Source organism: Conger conger, chromosome 17 (genome assembly GCF_963514075.1).
Source record: "Conger conger chromosome 17, fConCon1.1, whole genome shotgun sequence".
In the NCBI taxonomy this organism is placed as follows: Eukaryota; Metazoa; Chordata; class Actinopteri; order Anguilliformes; family Congridae; genus Conger; species Conger conger.
In genome coordinates this window covers 7,267,816-7,283,264 of record NC_083776.1, presented here as the reverse complement: position 1 = coordinate 7,283,264, position 15,449 = coordinate 7,267,816, and the positions used below count along the sequence as shown (strand labels likewise).

The following is a 15,449-nucleotide window of genomic DNA, read 5'->3' as shown; positions in this document are numbered from 1 at the left end:
GTAATAACCCTGTGCTTCCATCGCAGATCACCCTCTGTCCCATTGTGGATGAGTTGGACATGTATTTATATTTAATGTTCGTCCTTGTGTAAAATGTTACACAAAAAGGAGGCGGAGAGGGCTTTCTCTGCGCCGCGACAGAGCTGAAGATCTAAAGTCAAACCATATGGTCGCTCCCGTTGTGCACAGTTGTCGTGTCGTGCCCGTGTCGACTTTATTGGTATTGCGAGTTAATTTAAATAACTTTGAGCTGAATGTCTGCCAGCCGGGACCTCTTTTACATTAACGACGCTTGTGAAGGAAGCGTTTCTGGGTTCAAAACGAACCGTTCTATCAGCGCTGGACTCGACTGGAGCGCATTGGCAATTAGATTACATTAAAGAGTAATTCCACCCTAGATCATTTATAGTAAGCATCGCTTTATAGTGAAACCTTTTTCATCCATGCTATTTTATCAACATTAATGAAATATAATTTGGCTTAAACTGGTCGAAAAGTGCTGAGCTCTTGTCAAATGGCAGAAGCTCAGCATGTGTGGGACTTGGACTTGACACCTCCTGGGAAAAACTAAGTTGCTGCTGGAAGTGGTTTTGGTGGGCCAGTAGGGGGCGATCTTCCCTCTGGTCGAATTATCCCCAATGCCCCAGAGCAGTGATGGGGACACTGTGCTGTCTTTCAGATGAGACGTTAAACCGAGGTCCTGACTCACCGTGGTCATTAAAGATCCCATGACACTCTTCACGAAGAGTAGGGTGTTCCCCGGTGTCCTGGCTAAATTCCCACCCTGGCTCTTTAAACCTGCCACCTGATCATCCCCTGATTCAATTGGCAAGAACATTGTACTCTCCCTCTCCACCTCTGGTGTGGGGTGAGCATTCTGGCACAAAATGGCTGCCGTTACATCACCGGTGCTGCACATTGGTGGTGGTTGAGGAGAGTTTCCCCCTCATCGCTGTAAAGAGCTCTATAAAGGCACTGTTCTAATCCATCTAGCTTTGTTTCCTTGCTAACTCATGTTGCAACAGCAATGTTATACACCAATTTTTCCAGGCTTCTTTAAAGTTGAATTCAAAATATTTTGTAGCTGAACACTTATTGAGCGATTCGTGACTGCAATGGCTACTCATTTCTGGACAGCCTGAGACTCCATTGGAAACCGTGTCTGAATGAAAGCATTTAGCATCAAGTCTTCTTACTGCCACTGGCAAATGATTAATAAAACATCATTTTAATCGAATGGCAAAAATCACTGAGGATTCCGGTTTTCCATTAAATTGTATTGAAGTGGCGAAATGAAGATCACAAACTTTGCGAATCTAATGGAGGAGCGGCACGCTGAAGTGTGAGTGTATTTGCGTGTCAGAGGAGAAAATGGGATTAGATTAAATTAATGCTTCAAGTGTAATTGTGAAACTGGTGTGTATTTTTAGACCATGTTCCTCTCAGTGGTGTACATCTGTGTGTAACGCCTCTCTGTGCTGTGAATCAGCAGTGTGTGTGTGTGTGTGTGTGTGTGTGTGTGTGTGTGTGTGTGTGTGTGTGTGTGTGTGTCTGTGTGTAACGCCTCTCTCAGTGCTGTGAATCAGTGCGTGTGCGTGTGTGCGTGCGCGTGCGTGTGCGTGTGTGTGTGTAAAGCCTCTCAGTGCTGTAAATCAGTGTGTGTGTGTGTGTGTGTGTGTGTGTGTGTTTGTGTAATGCCTCTCAGTGCTCTGAATCGGTGTGTTTTGTGTGTGTGTGTGTGTGTGTGTAACGCCTCAGTGCTATGAATCAGTGTGTGTGTGTGTTTGTGTGTGTGTGTGTGTGTGTGTGTGTGTAACGCCTCTCAGTGCTGTGAATCAATGTGTTTTGTGTGTGTGTGTGTGTGTAACGCCTCTCAGTGCTATGAATCAGTGTGTGTCTGTGTAACGCCTCTCTCAGTGCTGTGAATCAGTGTGTGTAACGCGTTTGCTGAGGGATGGCGGTGTGAAACCTCTGCTCTCACGCTAATTCCACCGCGCCATCGATCAGCTCTGCGTCTCCTGTGTGAAGCAGGGCGATCTTTAATCGCGGTGCTCTCTGGAGAAACCCGCCTTGTTTTCGCTTGGCTGTTTTTCTGCCCATATTATCGGGCTCTATCGGGCTCCTGTCAGATCGATTTATTGAGCTCGGCCGCAGTGACCGGTGACGTTGGCCGGTTACGCTGCTGCCAAGGCTGAGAAAACGGCCCAAACTGCAGGTCCTGGGAAGCCTGAGTAGATGGATAGTATTTACATAGTGCTTTCCTCACACTCAGTGCACTTTACAGTGATGAGGGGGAAACTCGCCTCAACCACCACCAATGTGTAGCACCCACCTGGGTGATGCAACGGCAGCCATTTTGTGCCGGAATGCTCACCACCTTCTAGCAGGCGGAGAGGGAGAGAACAATCTTTTATTGAATGGAGAATGGTGTCTGAGGAGGATCTCGTCTCCTCTCCGTTCCGCGCCATGCCTGGTGCCCCCTATAGGCTGGTTGGGCAAGTAACACATCCTATGATTAATTTTGTGAGGGAGTGCTGCACTGTGGCAGCCATCTTGTTTCAAACGTAACCGACACAGACAGTAGTAGTTTGTGCTCATACTCTTGGACACTGAACAGGCCTGTCAATGTGTGTCTGTAGCTGGTTGATGAATTTAATAACGGTAGTGGAGTATGATTTGATGGCTCCATGCGTCGACATCCTGAGTGAGCTTAGTGTTGTGTTAAAACGGTTTTTCGTTTCTCCCGTCTAAGCAGCGCTGTCTCTGGTGCTTAGGCATGAGTGAGTAAGTCCTCAGAGCGTTTGTGGTACTCCCATGTAGCGTAGCATCCTGGCAGGGCTAGCACTGCTTGGCGTCATCCTCCATTTAGTTATTTATTGAGATTTCTTTTCTGGCTCCATCACAGGCAGTGCTGAAACGCTGCGTATTCATGCATGTTTAATTCTACTCTGTTTCGTACATGTGTGTTTGTGCACTCTTGTGTGGGTGTGTGCATTTACTGTACTAATGTGTTTAATGATGTGTGTGTGTGTGTGTGTGTGTTTCTGTTCCTTTTATGCACAGAGGCTGAGGTGTGAGCGAGAGTGTGTGTGAGCGAGAGTGTGTGTGAGCGAGAGTGTGTGTGAGCGAGAGTGTGTGTGAGCGAGAGTGTGTGTGAGCGAGAGTGTGTGTGAGCGAGAGTGTGTGTGAGCGAGAGTGTGTGTGAGCGAGAGAGTGTGTGAGCGAGAGAGTGTGTGAGCGAGAGAGTGTGTGAGCGAGAGAGTGTGTGAGCGAGAGAGTGTGTGAGCGAGAGAGTGTGTGAGCGAGAGCGTGTGAGAGTGTGTGTGTTTACCTCCACAGATCTGTCCCTCCAGGTCCTCACACTGCCGGTCGTCACACTCGCAGTTCTTCCCGTGGACGCGTTTGTCTCCCGGAGGGTGACAGGTACACTGGCCACATTCACACAGTCCTGAAAAACACACGCACTGTGTCAGTGTCTGCACTGACCGGCAACACACACACACACACACACACACACACACACACACACTGTGTCAGGGTCTGCACTGACCGGAAACACACACAAACACACACACACACACACACACACACACACACACACACACACACTGTGTCAGGGTCTGCACTGACCGGAAACACACACACACACACACACACACACACACACACACACACACACACATCACTGTCAGCCTCTAGACTGACCACACACACTCTGTTCGGACATTGAGTTGATGCATAGTTTGTGTACACCATCAAGAATCAACAAGAATTCATTGGTCCCAAAATTCCGATAAGAAAAGTCCACCAACGCATGACTAGAAATGAAAGTGTTTGCTTTTGGTAATGCACTGAAGTGTGTGTTGCTTGCGTTTTGGGATGTGTGTGTTTGTAAGGCATTGCAAGGCATGTCCCTTTTTCACTTTCTTCGAATTTTGAAATGAGTTCAGTATTGTCCACAGGGAAAGACCTGCTGCTGAACTCTAGATCAGTCTGTAATTACTGCCAATTCATATCATACCAGAAACTGGACCTTTCCTAAAAACTGTGATTGATCTCCACTCCCATGCGACACTCTGACGCTGAAATCACAGCGTTTCTCTTTTATAATATAAAGCACGTCCTGCGAAATTGACCTTATTGATCACACCTCAGACCATTCTGCCAACACTGAATACTGCCTTCTGCAGTCTGAGGATGCTGAATATCAATCTGTGTTCAACAGTAATATATATATATATATATATATATATGTGGAGTAATATACAGACTGCTCCTCACACACGTGGAGGCAGCATACACACGAGTACAGATGCACAGACACACGCGCATGCACAGACACACACATGCAGACACGCACTGACACACACACACACACACGCACACACGCACTGACACACGCACACAGATGCACACACACGGACACAGACACACACAGACAGACAGACACGCACGCACGCACGCACAAACACAAACGCATGCACTGACACATGCACGCACGCACATGCACGCACGCACACACACATGCACAGACTGACAGACATGCACAGACTGACAGACACGCACAGACACACGCACAGACACACGCACAGACACACGCACAGACACACGCACAGACACACGCACAGACACACGCACAGACACACGCACAGACACACGCACAGACACACGCACAGACACACGCACAGACAGACGCACAGACACACACACAGGCAGGCAGACAGACAGACAGACATGCACGCATGCACACACACGCACCAACACACGCACCGACACATGCACGCACACACATGCACACACACACATACACGCACGCACACACACGCACAGACTCGCAGACACACAGACAGACAGACACATGCACAGACACACGCACAGACAGACAGACACACGTGCACAGACACACGCGCTCACACTCCGTTCCTGCTCGCTATCAAAGTGGCCGCTCTGATTGGTCCAGGGCCCTGGACAGTAATTGGAGCCTTTCTGAACGCCTCGGAGAAATGTCCGCCCGCAGCTAGTACTGATGCGGTCTTATTTTCTGCCCATTAGGGTCACCATGGTAACGTTCACCGTGACGTCTGTGACGTCCGTGCCTGGCTCAGCGCAGAATGTGGCTTGGGGAAACGTTTCATTTGCGTTTAAAGTGCTGCTAGCGTTAGTGTAGCGCTGTTAGCGTAGCGCTGTTAGCGTAGCTTTGGTGGCGGCAGCCCCTCATTTTTGCCGGCTTAAAATTCCGCATATTCCCCTAAATAGCATCCCGTCATTAACCCCTGGTTGTGATCATGAGGACCATCTTAAACCAGCTTGGATTCTGAAACTTTTCACTGGTTTAACCAGCTGGCGAGCCTCTGTAGTCCGCTAGTCCACATTTTGGCCACCAGCTTACTCTATCAGCTTAGCCAGCTCTGACCAGCTTTGACCGGCCGGAAGTGCCCAATGCAGATTAAACCATCGTAAAACAGCGTAGAGGCCCAGCTGGTCGTAGCTGGCGTTTTCAGCAGGGCTGTAGACTCGGTCTGTGGCTTTTTCAGGGCTTATTCATGGCATACGTAGCTATTTCTGACAGTGTCACCTGAAAGCAGATCACCCTTCAGTGGAGAAGTGTCTAATTAAGAACAATTAACAGCTCATTACTTTTCACAGTTTGCTCTTACAGTAAGAAGGAAAAGCGTCTGAGATGAAATCTGAAGAGCACTGATTTGGGGAATGTCATATTAACCCTTACTGCCCCAAGGGCACTCGAGCGTAACTCCCGTAAAAATCCCAACCAATCCACCTTGCACCTTTTATACCATGACTGCCACACTCGTGTTTTGAGCCCCTATTAAAACCATAATAGATCCTCAACCAAAGCAAAAACCCCTCACGATTTGGGTGGAGCTACTTAATACTGGCTCAGGACTGAAAGGGTTAACACGGCACAATTAACTGAAATGGATCAGGGAATAGTTGGCAGTTTTTACGCGTGCGCTATTATGCAAACGCACAGATCTCATTCGCAATACTGCCATATTACAGTGTCATTTTCAGGTGTAACTTGTGAAAAGTGATCGTTTGTGACGTAGGTATGAATAATGGTAAAAGTCTCTGTACATTTTGGGTGCAGTTTAGGTTGTGTAGCGTAGGACTGGTACGGATGTTGTGACTTTGGTGTTCGTCTCTTATCAAACTGCGGAGCGTAAAACGCACACGGACCTGAAAGGATTTGAGTTTAACGCCTGACCGTCCAAAGAACACAAGTCCGGAGAACACAAGTCCGTCATCTCAGAAGTGCGTTTGGCGGTGTCCGTATGCTTTATGAAAAACAGAAATGGTTTTCCTCGATATTGAGGTGATACGGCTTACCGCAGTGCACATCTATTTGAGAATGACGGGAGTTATTTTAAACGTGCGTCTCTGTCGGTTGTTGTATGTACACAGTGGCTGTTTTCCGTGCAGCACGGCTCCCTGGAGGAAGGAGCCGGGTTGGTCCTCCAGGCTCCTGCGGGAGCAGGAGGACCTCCTGCTGCGTGTGGAAAGGCAGCCTGCAGGCTTTGATTGACAGGCAGGGCCCGTCTCCCCCGAGCCGATGACGCCGAAGATTAATTTAGTGGAAAATGTCAGCTGTGCCGCAGATTTAATCTGGGAAATGTTAAGCGTATGCGGCGGCCGCTGTAGACAGCCATACGTGCGATTGTTGAAATATCGGTAATCTGTGCGCACCTGGCGACCATCGGTGCACAAAGACTGAGGGGGAGGAGGAGGGGGGGACAGGAACCCGTGCCCCGTCTGGCAACCGCACCACCTGCCGCTTAGATAACATCCGTCTGTTTGGTGGAGGCGCCATGGCAACAGATGATGTCACACACACCAGCCTTATCGATTAACTGTCATTCTCACCGTGACTCCGGGGACAGTTCTGTTCCTCTACCCGCTCGACGGCACCGCCATTTTCCATTAGTTATTAGTTTCATTCGTTTTTGCCTAATTTTAGAGAAAATATATAAAATTTGTTTATGAAATGGTGGCTCCTGTCCTGTAAAATGTGACATTTAAAAGGTCCCTGGTTCCAGTGGCTCTCCGTAAGCTTCCTTTGACCTAGTTTAATGTGCAGAACGCACCAGCAGCTAAAAACTCTGAGTCATTTTACATATCCTGTTACTTTAAGAACCGTCAAATGACATTCAGATGCTCTGCAGTGAAAGAGACCATCATGGCAAAGAAAAGCCAAATATATTACAAAAATAAAAAAAGAGTATACAAATGAAATAAACAGCCTCCATGCTCTATAGTTCTACAGATTGGAATTTAAAAAGATGCAACAAGTTTCTGACTTTCGAATGGGAAATTATTGTCCCAGATCAAGAATTTAGTTTCCTGTGTTTTCAGCTGAAAGATGGAGTGACTCTTTGGTTGAGGCTCCTGCAGTAGAAGAATCCTCTTGCTTTCAGGATGAAATCATGTATTTTTTTCCAGCAGTATAGTTTCCGAGTGAAACTGCAAAATGAACGCGACACAAAATTAAATCAAGACTTCATTTGCTTTGATTGCAGACATTTCAGTCCTGACTTTAATTTATTCCTTCCTCATAATTCTCAATGACAAAAATAAAATGACTATTGTTGGAACTGGGGCTGATGAGGATATCGAGACAAACTCAAAGGCGAGATTATGTTCAGTGGGATGCGTGCTTTACTGAGCACGTCTGTTCCGGAACCTATGAAATACTCCCAAAAAGTGCAAACCCCACCTTCCGGTCCTCTTGGTTGTCTCAATTGCACCAGGCACGATTAGTCGAGTGCCGAAGTATTTGAATCCAAAGACATTTGATCCAGGTCTGTTTTCAACCCAAAAGAAATGACAAGACATGCTGAGCGTGTTGTTTTTGTAATTGTGTCAGGAATAGCTATGAATGGCGGAAATAATAGAAGTCCTATATTCATATCGTGCTGAATTTTACAAGGTTGACGGCCAGGGATGAACCGGATGTTACATGCTGATGTAATATTGCAGTGTCTGTTGAAGGTTGCCAGGTTTTTGGAAAGGAGAGAGCACAACATGAAGCCGGCCTCATGGAATGAAGCGTCCGTCTGTCTTGGTGAAGTGCACTTGGTCCCTAAATTAGCGGGGAGGGGGTCGTGGGCTAATAAAGTGTAATTTGTGACCGGGTTGGACGTTTCTGACCCCACATAATAAGTAATGATGTTAAATGCTCTTCCCTTTATAACCAACAGGGTATTATTAGATGCAATTGTGGCAAAGTGGTTTGGCCAATCTGGGGGACACGCTTTGGGACTTCTTGTGCTTGGAGTGTGGAACTTGTAATCAGGCTCGTAATGCTCTTCGGTGGGGACACTTAGAACATCCTTAATGAGCCAGCCAAGGCAACCTGATGTCGCAGTCACGATAGGCTGAGTGTTCTGTTTGTGGTGTGATCCAGTGAATATGTCCGAGGAACAGAGATTACGGAGGTGCAGGGGATAGGGGGGGTAGACTGGGAGCTAGCTTTGACACTGAAGAATGTACACATGAAAAACGGTCATCTTCCATAGACACACTGGACTCCGAGACATCTGCTGGCATTCAACATACAGGTCAGGCTTGGACGGGCCCTTGGGGGGCCTGTGTGTGGGGGTCCTGGGAACCCCAGCTTTGCTCTCTCACCCCTTTTGAGGAATTGTTACAGCTTTAAGCCCGTAGCCAGAGGCATTTTTGTTTTGTGACAACAATAACGTCTTCGGCCGCTGTTTAGATTGGAACGGTCGGTGCTGCGAGCGCTGCTAGGTCGTAGCGCTCTGAACTTCCCAGCGACCGGAGAGCGCTCGGAGTGCTGGTGAACTCTTAACGCAGCCTACATCGGCGGTACAGTGTTAAGTGAACAACATTCCGGTCACGTCCTGTATCTGTGACCTCTCACCGTAAGGGGTTAAGGAAGCGTTTCAGAGCAGGTGCAGTTCTCCCTGGAGCAGGTTCATTAGCTGTGGAACTGACAGCCCGTGCTGGTGCTGCTGCAGTACTGAGAGACGCAGAGCACTGCCTGGGACTCCAGAGTGAGGCTCTAGTACTGACACACTGAGCCTGGGACTCGAGTGAAGCTCTAGTACTGACACACTGAGCCTGGGACTCGAGTGAAGCTCTAGTACTGACACACTGAGCCTGGGACTCCAGAGTGAAGCTCTAGTACTGACACACTGAGCCTGGGACTCCAGTGAAGCTCTAGTACTGACACACTGAGCCTGGGACTCCAGAGTGAGGCTCTAGTACTGACACACTGAGCCTGGGACTCCAGAGTGAGGCTCTAGTACTGACACACTGAGCCTGGGACTCCAGAGTGAGGCTCTAGTACTGACACACTGAGCCTGGGACTCGAGTGAAGCTCTAGTACTGACACACTGAGCCTGGGACTCGAGTGAAGCTCTAGTACTGACACACTGAGCCTGGGACTCCAGAGTGAGGCTCTAGTACTGACACACTGAGCCTGGGACTCCAGAGTGAAGCTCTAGTACTGACACACTGAGCCTGGGACTCGAGTGAAGCTCTAGTACTGACACACTGAGCCTGGGACTCGAGTGAAGCTCTAGTACTGACACACTGAGCCTGGGACTCCAGAGTGAGGCTCTAGTACTGACACACTGAGCCTGGGACTCCAGAGTGAGGCTCTAGTACTGACACACTGAGCCTGGGACTCCAGAGTGAGGCTCTAGTACTGACACACTGAGCCTGGGACTCGAGTGAAGCTCTAGTACTGACACACTGAGCCTGGGACTCGAGTGAAGCTCTAGTACTGACACACTGAGCCTGGACTCCAGAGTGAAGCTCTAGTACTGACACACTTGAGGCGAGACGGTCAGTGGAAGGGAAAGCCGCCACTCACCTCCTGCTGTGTTGTAATTGTGGCGTTTGTGTATCATCATCTTTTATTCTTCCTTGCGTTGTATTTGCCTAAGAGGTGTTACTGCTGCTTCTAGGTGGGTTTGTTCTCGTCAGATTAATCTACAGAGTTCAGGTTTTTACCCATGTGGGCACTCATCTCCACACACGCACGCACGCACGCACGCACGCACACACACGCGCTAGTCTCACTAAGTGCCAAGAAGTAATTTGTGTTTAAATTGTTAATTCAGCATGGACATAACTCTTGTACGTGACTGAACTAGCACTCAGACCTGGTGCTGAGTAATAATGAATGAACAGCAGCAGTAATGAATCATTAACGTGACCCCTGCTCTGTCTCGCCAGCGCCCCGGACGCATTTCTCCTTCCACGAGTCGGGGTCACAGACTGGAGGGGAGGGGGGCACCCCAGAAGCGCTCAGTTCTGGGGTGCGCTGCCATCTTTGACGCTTAATGACAGCACCGCTCACAGCGCAGGAAGTGCTCTCCCGAGCCGCGCGGTTCTGTTTCCTGCCGTGTCCTCAGACACTGAGGCTAGTCGGTGGACGAGCGGGGGAAAATCGGACTGTTTCCCGATTCCCAAATAATCTTTGTTCTTAAAATTGGTGGTTCGAATGCAATTTCGATTCGCCTTCCTAAGTTTCCCCTGTTACAGAGGGCGTCACGGCGAATCAGCATCCAGAGAACTAGACACTGTCAGACGATTAATCATGGCCACTCCGTGCCAGCGAATCCTCAGAGCAAAAACCCAACCACCTCAGAGCAAAAACCCAACCACCTCAGAGCAAAAACCCAACCACCTCAGCCCAAAAACCCAACCGCCTCAGCCCAAAAACCCAACCGCCTCAGCCCCAAAACCCAACCGCCTCAGCCCAAAAACCCAACCACCACAGCCCCAAAAACCCAACCACCACAGCCCCAAAAACCCAACCACCTCAGCCCAAAAACCCAACCACTTCAGCCCAAAAACCCAACCACTTCAGCCCAAAAACCCAACCGCCTCAGCCCAAAAACCCAACCACCTCAGCCCAAAAACCCAACCGCCTCAGCCCAAAAACACAGCCACCTCCGTCTCAGTGCCAGTCACTAATATTAGACACAGCAGCAACATGGATTCTGTCCCCTGTGCTGTCTGAGCAAACCTGTAACAAAAACACACAATGACTAAACCTACATGTCTCACAGCGATATTAAACAGACATGCAGCGAAGCCCTGTGAATCTGCAGTGAGACTCTGCTCTGTGTGCTGCACAATAACCCTCCATCGATGGCCCGGGCCCCCACAGCTGTCCCAGGCCTGTGACCCTATGACCCTATGACTGTCATACACTGCGTCTCCAGGCTGACCTCGCCTCCCTCTGACTGTCTCTTCACCTGCAGGGATACTTGCTTGATTAGGACGAGGAAGGACCGAGAGTAAACACGCACAGCCTTCTTGGTATGTGGAGAACATTGACATGGGTTGATTACAATGTTGACGATTTATTTATTATTTATTTATTTAATTAATTAAGTTTGCAGCGCTCTCCCCGTAGCCTGCGTACGTACTGCCAGGCCCCTACAGTCATGCTCTCAGCATATTTACAGCCTGGCTGCTCACTTCCTGTTTCACTGCGTCTCAGAGGAAGTAATGACTGATTTCACCTGTCTGTCTGTCTGTCTGTCTCTGTCTCTCTGTCTCTCCCTGTCTCTCTCCCTGTCTTTCTCTCTCCCTCTCTCCCTGTCTGTCTGTCTCTCTCTCTCTCCCTGTCCCTCTCTCCCTCTCTCCCTCTCTCCGCTCAGAGTAGAACAGTAGAACAGCTCAGAGATAAGTGCTGGCCTTCGTGAACCCTTCAATCATCGGCGGAAGTGAAAGGTCAGGGGAGGAGGAGGAGGAGGGGGGGGTGAGTCATGTCTGTGTCGACATCCGCCAATCAGACGCTCCGACAGTGGAGACGACCTGTCACCCAGCCCGTCACAATTAAACGGGGAAATACATATGCGCATATTAATGAGGGAATGGATAATTACGGTGCCCGTCGTCAGGATTCACCGTAATTATGCAGACAGTTGGTGAACGAGGCGGATGCGTGCCTCTGCCGTGCTGAAGGAGGGAGAACAGGAGAAGCCGGGATCTGAAGCTCCCGCGTAGCTTTCCGCTTTCGATCCGGCACATTCCGCCTTGTCCCCCGCGAACGGGTGGTGCGGTGTTGAAATATAAGGGAAAGGCATTTTTATAGGGAACGTTCAAGAGCTTTGAAACCAACAAAATCCCTAAAATAAACTAGTCTCAGTGCAGTAGACAGTATCTCTGAATTGTCCCGTGTGAAACGAGAAGGGTAAACAGGCTAAATTATTTAAAGCAAAGGCAAATAATATCAACGCTGTACTCTAAAGAACTAAAGAAACATTATAATGCGTCTGTGCTCAACATTTCAGTTTGTGTAAGCTGTGTTTTTGAGCTGGTATTGGCAGCCTGCAGCCTAGTGGCTTAGGTACATGACTGGGACCTGGAAGGTTGGTGGTTCAAGCCTTGGTATAGCCACAGTAAGATCTGCACAGCCGTTGGGCCCTTGAGCAAGGCCCTTAACCCCACATTGCTCCAGGGGGGATTGTGCGCTGCTTGGTCTACTCAATGTAAGTCGCTTTGGATAAAAGTTATGTGATGTCATGTATTGAGTGACAAGGTTTTTGGTGGCTCCACAATTTGTGTTACTGTACTTCTGCCCTGAATATATTCCCGTCTGTCTCTTAATATTTATTTTTTCACCTGTTCTTCCACGGTGCAATACAAGTGCTTCCAATTAGTTTTTTTTATCAGACAATATTTCCCAGAAAATTATGTTCTTCATTGCGCCTTTTCAGTAGCTGGACGCTTGACGGTTGTTGAAGACCGTCCAGAGAGCTTAAGTATTGTTTCTGTTTTTTGCGTGTGAGCATTAGGTATTAAGGAAACCTTGTTAGTTTATCAGCTGTGGTAGATTTGTTTGTCAGATTGCCATGTTAGTTAGACCAGGTGTGTCGCATTTTGTTATTAGTTAGCGAATCAAGTGCGTTTTCCACCAGCCGCCGGCAGTTTCGCTCACTACTGTTATTCTGATTAGGTGATCAGAATCGGTTAGATACTTTGGACGCTGCAGTTGTTAGGGAAATTATTAGATTGCTAGATTGCTTTGGTAATTAGCAGTTTATATAGGCATGCTCCCTCCCATTTGGAATGGTATGGTGTGTCAGCACCCCATTACAGTCTGCTCTCACCCCATTACAGTCTGCTCTCTCCCCATTACAGTCTGCCCTCTCCCCATTACAGTCTGCTCTCTCCCCATTACAGTCTGCTCTCTCCCCATTACAGTCTGCTCTCTCCCCATTACAGTCTGCTCTCTCCCCTACAGAACGCACTTCCAGCGACGTGGCCCTCCACGGCGACGGAACCCCACCAACCTCTGCTACCCCTCACTGACCCCCCTGTGACTAGTTCACCACACCTGCACTTCTCGCTCACGACTGCTGTGTGTCCTCGCCCCACGGTGGTGGAATGACCTCCCGGTGAAGGGACTGAGGACTCATCTCTTCAGGCTACACCTTTCCCTCCCTAACCCACCACCATGATTAGCCTTATATATGCCATAGACTGTAATGGCACTTATGTAGTAGTATAGATATTGTTGTTTTTTTGTATTAGCTATTGTATTGTACTCGGGGTATTCTAGCTGCCAACTGTCGTATGCTAGTTTGGAAGTTGATGAATTCTTCGAGGGCTCCGATTGTATCTTTATGGTTACACTAGGACTCTGAACTGTACTGTCCTCTCTGGTCCTCTTCGCACTTGTACTTGTTTGATCTGCACTTCGTTGTATGTCACTCTGGATAAGAGCGTCTGCTAAATGCCTTGTAATGTAATGTAATGATTTATTTTTTATTTTTTATAAAAGCCATTAAATCTCAAACTATGTTGAAAGAACCGTACAAGCCTCCACTTTCCTCTTTCCACCACTTTTTCCAAGTGTCTGTTGTGAAGTCTGGCTTGGCTTTGTTTCTGAAGCCTGATTGGTCACTGTTGGAATGACAGTTTGTAGTGTTACAACAGGGGTGTCAAACTGTGGTCCTGGTGTGCGACGGCATCTAGGTTTCTGTGCCGGACACAGCGCCCCCTCCAGGACTGGAGTTAAACCTGCAGACAATAGCGCCCCCTCCAGGACTGGAGTTAAACCTGCGGACTCTGCGGCCCTCCAGGACTGGAGTTAAACCTGCGGACTCTGCGGCCCTCCAGGACTGGAGTTAAACCTGCGGACACTGCGGCCCTCCAGGACTGGAGTTAAATCTGCAGACACTGCGGCCCTCCAGGACTGGAGTTAAACCTGCAGACACTGTGGCCCTCCAGGACTGGAGTTAAACCTGCAGACACTGCGGCCCTCCAGGACTGGAGTTAAACCTGCAGACACTGTGGCCCTCCAGGACTGGAGTTAAACCTGCGGACACTGCGGCCCTCTAGGACTGGAGTTAAACCTGCAGACACTGTGGCCCTCTCGGGTGGGGGACATGATTGCAATCAGCCCTGATTCAGATGATTTCAGTTTTATTGGATCGCTCCTCAGCTCAGACCGCTCCGGCTATGCGATTTCCAGCACCGCCCCACATCTGCGTCTCCCTGCCGCTCCAGGCTGGAACGCCGGCGTTCCGAGGCCGGAAAGCCGACTCGTTCCGCACCGTGATTGCTGCTTGGGATAATTAATCAGGATGCTTTCTTCACATCCTGCCGTCCCGAGGAGGAAAACAAGAACTAAATCGCGAAATACTTCTGCCTCAAACGTTCAATATTTTATAAGCCACCTCCTTGCAAAGAATATGAGTTATGCTTGCTAATCACATTTTTATCCTGCTTGTTCAGTAAATATATTCCGTGGACCCGGCTGGGGGGGGGGGGGGAGGGAGGAGACTGCGGTCCCGGGCAGGGGGGGTGTAGAGACTGGGGCGTTGGGGGGGTTGGGGGGTTGGGGGGGTTCTAGGATGCAGTGTGCCTCTGCCAGTGAACTCATCTGCATTTCTCTGCTTGGTGTTTCTCTGATAAATGTCCAGGTCGCAGGGAGCATGGCAACAGAGCACACTGTGTAGTGTGTAGTGTGTAGCGTGTAGTTTGTACTGTGTAGCGTGTAGTTTGTAGTGTGCAGTGTGTAGCGTGCAGTGTGTAGCGTGCAGTGTGTAGTCTGTAGCGTGTAAAATGTAAATCCTAAACAAAAAGGCCGCGTGGCCACACTTCCCATCTGCAGTGAGTTTCGAGAAGCTCGGGAACACCGCTGCTCCGAGTGCTCGGATTCCAGGTGTTTCCACAAGGAAATTCCGGAGCCGAAAGAATGTGAGATCTGCACGCTTTCGGCTCGCTTGGAAAGGCCGGAAAATCAGCTCCGCTTTGAGTTCCAGGGTTTTTCCATCACGCTCTCCGCCAGTAAGTGTGTGTTCTGCGTGTACTGACTCAACCTGCGGCCTCTCTCTGTGCGCACACACACACACGTTCATGTGCGTACGCGCACACACACACACACACACACACGCATGCATGCTCCTGCTCCATAACCACACTCAGACAGACCAGAGTTC

At 49.1% G+C, this 15,449-nt stretch overlaps 1 protein-coding gene across 1 annotated transcript in view; it reads right to left on the bottom strand.

Moving 5' to 3' along the window:
- itgbl1 (integrin, beta-like 1) overlaps nt 1–15,449 on the bottom strand; it is a 73,048-nt gene that overhangs the window by 15,411 nt on the left and 42,188 nt on the right. The window contains exon 8 of the mRNA XM_061226987.1: nt 3,332–3,448. Coding sequence (XP_061082971.1) covers nt 3,332–3,448 — 117 coding nt within the window. The remainder of the gene's footprint in view (nt 1–3,331; nt 3,449–15,449) is intronic.